General features: G+C 35.1%; 2 protein-coding genes and 1 long non-coding RNA gene across 3 annotated transcripts; all 3 read right to left on the reverse strand.

Moving 5' to 3' along the window:
• Positions 1-1,469: 1,469 nt before the first annotated feature.
• Positions 1,470-2,365, reverse strand: LOC140811820 (pectinesterase inhibitor 9-like). Its single transcript, XM_073169901.1, has one exon. It carries the CDS (start codon positions 2,201-2,203, stop codon positions 1,562-1,564), a length of 642 nt encoding a protein of 213 aa, XP_073026002.1. The 5' UTR covers positions 2,204-2,365; the 3' UTR covers positions 1,470-1,561.
• Positions 2,366-2,568: 203 nt separating this feature from the next.
• On the reverse strand, positions 2,569-9,262 carry LOC140811819 (folate-binding protein 1-like). Its single transcript, XM_073169900.1, has 5 exons — positions 9,066-9,262; positions 5,912-6,270; positions 5,230-5,552; positions 4,484-4,652; positions 2,569-2,801 (listed from the first exon to the last, which is right to left on the reverse strand). The coding sequence occupies exons 1-4, from the start codon at positions 9,148-9,150 to the stop codon at positions 4,526-4,528; spliced, it is 894 nt and encodes a 297-aa protein (XP_073026001.1). The 5' UTR covers positions 9,151-9,262; the 3' UTR covers positions 2,569-2,801; positions 4,484-4,525.
• Positions 6,515-9,059, reverse strand: LOC140811822 (uncharacterized). Its single transcript, XR_012113543.1, has 2 exons — positions 8,262-9,059; positions 6,515-8,160 (listed from the first exon to the last, which is right to left on the reverse strand). It is a non-coding gene; the product is annotated as an uncharacterized lncRNA (long non-coding RNA).
• Positions 9,263-10,048: the final 786 nt, after the last annotated feature.

Genomic DNA, 10,048 nt, shown 5'->3' on the forward strand with positions numbered 1-10,048 from the left:
GTGGTTGTGTTCTCAATATGAAGATTACAGAAGTTGCACTAGCCATAGGCCAAGCCCTGAATATGCACAGCAAGGCAGCCGCTTTGTTGAAGTGCAGCACCCATTGTTACTTAACAAAAACTAATTCAGACATATTCACAAACATCTTGAGTGCAGCATGAAATGTGACATATTCTACAATGTTTTTGTGATGGAGGATTGAGAAAAATGGTTAAATATACCTACCTTGAGAATGTGTGACCTGATGTAAAAGAGATTGATGATGGAAATTTTCATAAATTTGGATGGCATCACAAAGGCGGTGTAATCGACGGTGATATGGGACATGGGATCTCCGTGAGTGGTTGAGCAGTTGTCTAAAAGTGCAGGAGAAGTGGTTGTGAAAGCAGTGAAGAATCAGAGGGTTTTGGGGGAAGAAGAACAAGGAAGAAGTTTGGGAAGCATGGTGTTGTGAATACAATGTTTTCTTTCTTTTTCTCCTCCTCCTCCTCATATATATCGTATTATGAATTTGGGCCAACTTGTAAATGGGCCAATACAATACATTTGAATTATTAAAAATAGCCAAAATGGGTCAAATTGGCCATTGGCCCAAATTGACTAGGGGGCAATTGTTGTGCCTAAATTTATTTTATTATTTCAGAAGCCTAACAGATAAAGCCTAGTGAAGTTGCAGTTGACCTAGTGAAAGAAAGTTGCGGCCGGTTACATCCATTACCCAAGATGGAAGACGTGGAGTAAGCGTGGAATGCAGTTGAAATTTCTCGTGGAGTGTGACAAAAGCAGAAGGAGTAATCAGAAAAAAGCCCTCAACAAAATCATCCAACAAATCTACAACAAAAACATTGCAGAATTCTATCATTAATTGTTCGCTCATTTCTCATTTTCCAAGCAATATAGTATATTTTCTCATTTCTTCAACTTTATAGTAGAATGTTGATCAAAATTCATAACAGCATATTTAAGTTTGATGTTGTCCACAGATTCTCTCTATAATTCTTTTATTTTCCTCAGTTTATACGTTTAATTTTGAAGCCATATCGAAGGAACTATAACTAATGGTCGAATCGAAACTCGCAACGCTTGACAAAGAAGTCGGATCATTCACATTTGGCACGATCATGTGCTTGGCACGCCCCGCAAATTTTCGTGATAAACAACATCATATCGAATTCATATGCAACTCTCGATATACTAATGTTTGCAGATTCGATCGGGATATATAAAGCTTCGTGCAATCTGATTAGGAGCCTGATATTCATTGGTAGACGCATTTGCGCGACAAGAAACCGAAGAGCTATTCTCTTTTCATGATCCCGATTCCCCATAACCTTAAAAAAATACAAAAACATAAAATAAACTAGATTTAAATTAAAAAAACACGAAAATACTTAAATAAAAACAAAATATTATATAAATATGTCAAATATTTTTATATTTTATTAATTATGTAAAAAAAACTTATAGAAATACACCAAGCTAGAAAATATTTTAACATAAATCAACACACATACATTCCTTCAAAAGATAAACAAAAAAACACACGCATACATGCACAGAGTCAAACTGTAGTAGGCCACATCTTTTTCACAAAATTATTCACCAGGGCCAATGCATTGCTAGTCACCTCCTTCACTTCCACCATCCCATGACAGACATCGGCTTTCACCGGCGGTTCGTCGCCCATCTCTTCAAAACCATCGGTACAAGTATCATCATTCGTTAGTGCCGCGCTCATCTTTGTTCTTACATTGATCATCCCGTACTTCATGTCCTCGCTGCTGCCATTCAGGACAACCATCTGTCGGAGAGAACCACGTAATTGATCCACAGCATCGCTCAGAAGCGTGAAGCAGTCATGAACGGCAGCCGAGGCACGAGGGTTATCTCCTTCTCTGGATGTACTGGCTCCGGATTCAAGGGAGAGATTGCCGACGTAGAGAGCTATGCTTCTGATCTTGAAGAAGCTCACGAAGATGGATGGACGGGCTAATAAAGCTGGGTCTTGATGTACTGTGTCGGAATAGCCAGCTAGAGTGTTGTAGCAGCGCTCTGGGTATCGTGTGGTGTTGCAGCTCGTGAGGATGAAATCAGTGGCCTTAGGTGACATGGAGGGACTCGAAGATGCAGAAAAGGCGGCCGAAGCCGCCACGGATAGTGCGGGGAGGAGGGAGACTAGAAAAGCTAGGCTTAGGATTTTCATGTTATAACTTTAGTTCCAAATTTCCCACAAACCAAATTCTCTAGCACCATAAAAAAAAAAAAAACGATCATGGTACTATTTTTATATATGTTTTCCTAAAAAAAACAATCATATCTTTTGAAATACTGCCAAATTTCCATTCACACAATTAAATTTTATATATCCTCTCTTCAAATTGGTTCTTGCTTCACGCGCATCATAGTCCCTATATAATTTAATACAAGACGTCCACACAATATATCAACTGCATTCAAAATAAAAAGATGTGAGGGAAATCATACCAGAGTTAAACACCCGTTGCAATATAGATGGAGCCAAGCATTACGTGTCTGTTTTTGCAATCAAATAAAAGGGATGGAACAAGGTTCGTCCTGAACGACAAAGACAAATTGAAACTCCACACGTATGAATTAAAGATCGAAAATTTTAGATCATGTATAAAAACAAAATCTAATGGAAGACGCCACAAGATTACAAAACACAAACAAAAATAATAAATACAGACAGCTTGGCCCTATTGGTGACTCAAATTAATCCTGTCTCATTTTCTTGGAATCTGATGGGACAAATTAGAAGCACAAGCCTGGCAGCGCCAAACCTGCAGAACAAACAAGAGGAAAGAAAAACATCCATCATTGTGTGGGGGAACTTGCTCCTATATAAAAACAGTTCATGTCTATTGGTGTTTGTCAAAAATTTATATCATATATATACGTATTGCATGTAGTTATTCAAATAGATGTTGATGCTTGATAACTCATCTCTTATTTAGAAAATTAGTTGTAAATTCTAATCGGCACCCTTCACTGTCGTTACATAAATCGGAATTTCAAGATTGTTGTGTGGCTAAGCATTACTTGGTTAACACGAAATACATTCTCAAGAGCTGCTATGTTTAAATTTTCCCATCCTTGGCTTTGTGACTTCACCAGAAATGCCCAAATGCATAGCATTCGAAACATAGGACTCCCAGTTTATCTATGTATTCTACATCGTTCGATAATGTTCAGCTGTTTCTGGAAATGTTAAATACTCACATAATTAAAAAAAAGAATATTATTTATAAAACAATTTTGACAGGTTTCTGGAAACATGTCCAAGGAATCACATTTATAGGAACAACTATAGCAGACTACGAGTTAGTCTTCCTATTTCTTAAATCAACATACACAGGCATTTAGTATACACCTTGACGTGGCATGAACCTAGAAACTCATTCAAGCAACCTAACCATCTCATTTTAACTAATAGACAACTTATCACAAAAATATAGGGATGTAATCGAGTCGAGCCGAGTCGAACTCTTAAATGTTTGAGCTTGGTTTGTTTATAATCGAGCCGAGCCTAAACAAGCTTTATTTAACGAATATATGCATGGCTCACGAGCTTATTCAAGCCTTTATCGAGTCTAAACAAGCTTAATAAATATGAATTATACATTTAAATTTTCATTAAATTAATTAAAAAGTAAATTATATATTTAAAGAAAAATATATTATATTTATTAAAATTTGTAAATTTATTATAATAAATAAATTTAATAGATTTTTCTATATATTTTATAAATAATATGCAAAATCAATAAATTAGATATCAAAACTATTATTGTTTCATCTAAAAGATTACTCATGAATTTACCAACGAACACGTTCACGAGCTAACGAACCGAATACTGTAAAGCTTGAGTTTGGTTTGTTTATCTTAACGAGCCTCATTAAATGAGCTCAAACGAGCTTTTATCGAATCGAACTTCGAATAGCTCACAAACGGTTTGGTTCGTTTACATCCCTACAAATATAGAATGCATTCTTTGATTCAAGTATTTAACTTGTCATTTAGCATATCTCTCGTACATTCAATTTCCCTACCAACACTTTTTCATTGAGCATGTATCACAGTACTTGCTTGGTTCAGTTTATCCGACTGGTGTTGTTTATACGATATTGCGTTAATCGCACCCAAAATGTAAGGGCTATGGATTCCCTAACCCAAAAAAAAAAATCTTGAAATCCTTAACTTTTGAAGAATATGAAATTCAATAAGATTTCCATTGATTAAAATCTACATTCACTAGATAATCTTCTTTTCATAGTTAGATTTATTGGATAAATATCATTGAAAATATTTTCTATCACTAATTCACATTACATCATATCAAGGATGCATCAAAATAATACCAAAACTGGTTCTAAACTATATTCTTTACTTTATCAAATATAATTCACTCATAAGGTAAAGGATAAGAAAATAAGTCTTCTGATGATTAATTGGGTGACAAACCTGAAGACATAAGAACGAAAACTATTGTAGATAGGCCCTGATTCATCTTCCAGTTCCTCCTCTGTTTTCTTGACTAACGGGAGACACATAATTTATCTTTGTTCCCAGTTTCTTTGCCCTTCGTTGAACAGCTATTTGCTTCTGACGTTGATTGTGGCTCTTCCTTTTACTGCATTCTCCATTAAACCAGTGTAATAAGCCAATGAAATATTTACGGACGATGTAAAACCTTTAACTAGTGTAATATCATGTGAAAAAAATTGAATTTGATGAAAAACAAATCTCCATAAATCTTACTCATCAATTTTAATTAAAAATATATATAACTTATGGTTCCAATTGCATGAACCATAAAGCAGAGTGTAAGGCTGGTTTTCATCCGGTATTTCAAATGGACAAGTCGTAAATGTAGTCCTGCCTACACCAGCCAATTTCCTAAACCATCTCAAATTTCTTTAGCTTCTTCATTTCTTGATCTTGCCTAAAAGGAATTTCCACTTCCATTGTTAAATAATCAAAACAAACACCAAATTAGTCAAATGAAAGAGATTAGAGATGCTTAAAGGATAGTAAACATGGCAAAAAAACGACAAACAGAATGGATGGTAGGTCAACATCTATTTAAACTAGTTTAATGAAAGCCTAGTTTCCATATTGGCTTCACATCTATTTAAACTACATTTTTCTCTTCAGCAAAATACAAAGAAAATGCTGAAATTTTACAAGTATGCAAAAAATTGCCTGACCTTGCAAACAAAATTCCAGCTGTAAGAACCATCCCGCCAATAGCCCAAGAAACTCTTTCATTAACCGGCATATTAATCATCCATTGCCTCAAATATTCTAGGACCCCAGTACTTTGATCTCCGTGTAAAACTTGGGAACGTGAAGTCTTCCACGAATTAGTAATATAATCCAGACCACCCCTCCCACCGTAGCATGATGTTTCTTCAGGATCGTCAAATGAACTGACCGAGAAACCTGAGGCACGGCAGAGCTCTGTTCCATTAGAAACCCATTCAGAAGCTTTACCACAAACAAAGTCGCCTGATCCACATGGTGCTAAGACCTGCCATGTAATTTTCCAATGAGCTATAAAATCTGCTGAGTATCAGTAAGGTAACATATGCAAATGCTTGAGCAATAAATTTCTACAACTTAAGATCTCTTCGGTCCAGTGTCATCAAGGCAAGTGTACTCAACACAAGTCCAAAACATTGAACAGCAAGCCAGTGCTCTCATACTCTCACTTGTTATATTTCATTTCAAAGAAACGTGCATCTACATTCAATGAGGTATGCTCACATTAGATATATCTCCCCCCATCAAAAAAACACAATCATATCAACCATACTAGAGCATCCCCATAATTTATATTATATTAAAATATGAGAAAAAAATTTAAGATCAAAATAGAGTACAACAAACCTGTGTCTTTACATCCATAGAAAAGTATGCAGTTGAGCATGCTTCATACACTCTATTGCAAAAAGAAATACATATACAAGGAGGTCCATGCTGCACACCAACCAGAGGATCACAGATAGAACATTCCAGGAATTCCCATAATTGCAAGCAATCTTGGGTTGCTTCCCCAGATGAAGCAAGCCTCCTAATGGATAATAAAGCAGGATGAGTCTGTGCTACATCACAGCAACTCCTTTTGCGAAAAACCCGGCAGAGAGTCATATCCTTATGGCCCTTGCTTGCTTTTTTTGGTGGTTTACCCTCATTTGCGAATTTGGGAAACCGACCACCCTGAGAAATACAAACTTCACTGGTTTTACCTGCGTTTATCGATAATATTTGAAGGTCAATGTATTTATGCGCAGTTGAAAATTTTTTGATAGCTTTCGCACCATAAATAACTCAGTTGATATTTAATGTTCCTTCCATTGCAAATAAATATTATTAAACATGGAGTTCTATTCACGTGGATCATAATTATACGTGATGATGATGCTTATATTGTGTCCTCTCTTAGGATTCAAAAAACTTGCCAAAACATAAGAACACGATCATGGTCAAGAGTTTAATCCCCAAGGTTATTTTCTCACTTCATCAAAATAGGCATCTTGATTATCTCACTTTAGCTTCTTCTTTTCTGAAAAAAGTTTTAAAAACTATAATCATTAGAACAAATCCTCCAATGAAGGTACATTTCTAAGCATATTCATTAAAGGCACGTGCACGCCTAGGCCACAAGCATAGAAAGACCCAACCTCAATGGCTTTTTCAATCACAAGATTAACCACTAGACGTGCTTTTTCTAAAAAAATCCCCACCCCCTATTGTCTTTATTTGTTCCATCCCCCTCTTTTCTCTCATCTTTCTTCGCACTTTTCACTGCTGTTTGTTTCTTCACTTTTCTTTTCTCAACTCAAATTCTACATTCTTCTCAATAAATAGATAAATATTGGACCCCAGTTTTATTTTCCTTTTGTACGATCGAACGATTGCCGCTTTACCAAAAGTTATAGCTGGTGGTAACGGTGCAGCTCTAAATTTTAAATAGTACAGCAGCTCACAAACTACTTTTCGATCGTTATACCAAGTAGAGTCACTTATTGGACTCAAACTCTAAATTTTAAATAGTACTAAAAGTTATAGCTTCACTAATGAGAATTGAACCCGTGACATTGCCTCTGATAACAATTGTAGGACCGAAAGCTTACTGTTTTAACAAAAACTATAGCTGGTAGTAACGATGCAACTCTAATATTTTAAACTATACCACAGCTCAAGGCCTAAAGCACCACGTTTCAACTGTTATACTATGTAGAGGCAATTACTACACCCAACACCTTCTAATATCTATTGAAATACATTATTGACATTGAAAATTCATGAATTCTGATGTAAAGTTCATGAAATCCAGTCTTAACTGCCAAAAGACCGAAATTAACGATTTGCTATATACTACCTCTAAACAATGCACAGTTTTCTGAAACGTGTATTCTTTGAGCAAATACATTTATCTATTTGATATTACACATGCAGTTACTTCAATTTTGAGGCATAAAACACTTAAAAAATTTCTGCTTCCAATAACATCTAAGCCTCTTCTTGAAAGCATTGAACAAATTTCTTCGATTCACCCTCTTAACATATATGTATAACTCTTATGTCTCATCCTGAGCCTTGCACCCATGACCCAAGAGATATTTTGCAACTAGGGACTCAAACCTGATTATATATGAACAAAAATATAAATAAAGCAAACTTTTTTTTAAGAGAATTTACAAAAATGTCCAGAAAAGTTCATAATTACTTCATAATAGCATTGATATAAACTTAATAGGTTTTCAATTCACTCTTATGATTACTTACCAACTTCTAGTCTCACAACAATGAATACCGAAGACTGAATAGTGAAGTTAATAAGCTAAGTCTAAAATGTCTCTGGATCATAATCTTTCCCAGATACCATAGTTATCAAAATGAGACACATACTACTCAGTTCATCTCCTACTGAAGATTTTCTTTGCCCATGGGTGACCTTAGTTTGACTTTATTTCCCAGCCTACATCTTATTACAAAACGATTGGGAAAATTGTATGGGCACAAGTGCACAACCATTTAAGAGTCGATTCCAGGCTCAACTTCTAAACAAAAGAATCAGGACATGCAATGCATACATAGAAGCTAGGTTGTTTCTTCGGCAATAAGTGGTACACCTTACGACCAGCATAGCAAATCCTATTAACGACAAAGCAGAATCAGCACATGCAATGCATACATAGAAGCTAGGTAGTTTCTTGAGCAATAAGTGGTACACCTTACAACCAGCATAGCAAATCCTATTAACGACAAAGCATAAAAAAAATCTGAGAAACTACTACCAGGACAATATGTAAGGTGGAAACTCCAAAGGGTGTCGCATTCACTAATGCTAAGCATAAGGGCTTCTTAACAGATTTTGGAAAATTCAAAAATAGTTTATAGAGTTCATGTCCAAAACAACTTCTCAAATGTACCATTTACAAATTTTGAACAATGGAATCACAGAAGATAACTAAAAGATACTGCGAAAACTTAGCCACACACAAACAAGAAAAACAAAAGAGAGGAAAAGAAAAATACAAAAGGAGGAACAAAAATTAACCAACTTTAAATCAAACAATCATATGTCCTTCTGCCCAAGTGGGCTGAACTATGATTCAATGAAACAATCATGTTCCGCACTGCTCTGAAGCTTGAACCTTACTGAAATTTGATACTCAAAACTCCATGCCCCAGCCACACACAACCACCAGTTATTCAGAAAAAACAATACAGAGCAGACATTTCACTCCTTCACCCTAAGAGAAACCCCATATAAAGAGGAGAGTCATCAGCACCAAAATAAAAGAAATTTCATATATTTGACACCAAATATATATTTCAAACCATATAAAGCTTTAAAAAAATTAATTCTTAATAACAAATAAAGCAACCCAACAAAATTGCTACACGAACAGCTGCTAATAAGTGATAAGGTTTGCTAAATGCCCGCAAAAAAAAAAAATCAGAAAAAGTAGCAAGGAGCCAAGCTATAAACCCAATTGTTACGGTATAGAGAAGAAGAGAAAACACCAATCACCATATGCATCCAGTAACATAAAATTGATGATTGCAAGCAATAAGAAGAAATTGAGACTGTGCTTCATATTCTTCTTCAACTCCATTTGTTTTTTTCTTGGGGTATGCCGCTGAAGAGTTGCGGAAGCATGAATTTGGTTCCTTTGTGAATGATAAATTCTTTGTAGAAGAAGACTGACACTAATCACCTAAGTTAACAGCCTACAAGGGCTATTTTATAAGCTATCTTAAGATTTTTTTTTTTTATTTAGAAAATAAATTGTCAAAATGTTTAGAAGAATTTTATTTCAAAAAATATCAAAATGTTTACATAAGAACAGGAAATGGAATTTAAATTTGTTAATACATTGAAATTAAAAGATTTTTGTACTAACATTATTAAAAGATAAGAATATGATTTTTTGTACAGAAAATTTATAGGAACGTTTTTAGGGATGGAAACTTTTCCCACGAATTTGGAGACCCACTGGGAAAGCCTGAAACGGAGATGGGAATCCTCGATTTTTTCGAGATTGGGTTCGGGAATTTTTTTAAATCCCCGATGTAATTCAGGACAAGTATAGGATTACTGCTTCATCTCCGAACCCGCCCCAAAAATAATATCAATAATAAAATAATATTATTATTAGTATCAATAATATAATAATAATATTATTACTAATAATAAAAGATAATAATAAGTTTTGGTTTGAGAAAATATCTGAATCCATCGTCGTCTTGTCATATTAATATTTTTGAAATGGAGATAGGAAGTTGATATACCCGAAATTTCGGGTTTGGGGACTTCTCGAACCCGAAAAAACGGGGATCAGGACGGGTATGAGGTGGGGATGGAATTCGGAGACGAGGATGGTAATGACAAATCCGCCCTACTCCACCCCACCCCATTGTCATCTCTAAACGTGTCATCCACGAAATCATGTCAAATGGAGATTAATACGACTTCTTTAATCAAATAACTTGAATTTTAAATCAGTTGTTATT

Source organism: Primulina eburnea, chromosome 14, assembly GCF_022965805.1.
Source record: "Primulina eburnea isolate SZY01 chromosome 14, ASM2296580v1, whole genome shotgun sequence".
In the NCBI taxonomy this organism is placed as follows: domain Eukaryota; kingdom Viridiplantae; phylum Streptophyta; class Magnoliopsida; order Lamiales; family Gesneriaceae; genus Primulina; species Primulina eburnea.

Excerpts from the sequence above, each read along its gene's own strand:
- LOC140811820 (XM_073169901.1), bottom strand. The coding sequence starts at position 2,203 with ATGAAAATCCTAAGCCTAGCTTTTCTAGTCTCCCTCCTCCCCGCACTA.
- LOC140811819 (XM_073169900.1), bottom strand. The coding sequence starts at position 9,150 with ATGGAGTTGAAGAAGAATATGAAGCACAGTCTCAATTTCTTCTTATTG. Across the intron at positions 6,271-9,065 it reads TATGTTACTGGATGCATATG|GTAAAACCAGTGAAGTTTGT; the intron begins GTGATTGGTGTT and ends CGATAAACGCAG. Across the intron at positions 4,653-5,229 it reads GCTGGAATTTTGTTTGCAAG|TAAAAGGAAGAGCCACAATC; the intron begins GTCAGGCAATTT and ends TGGAGAATGCAG.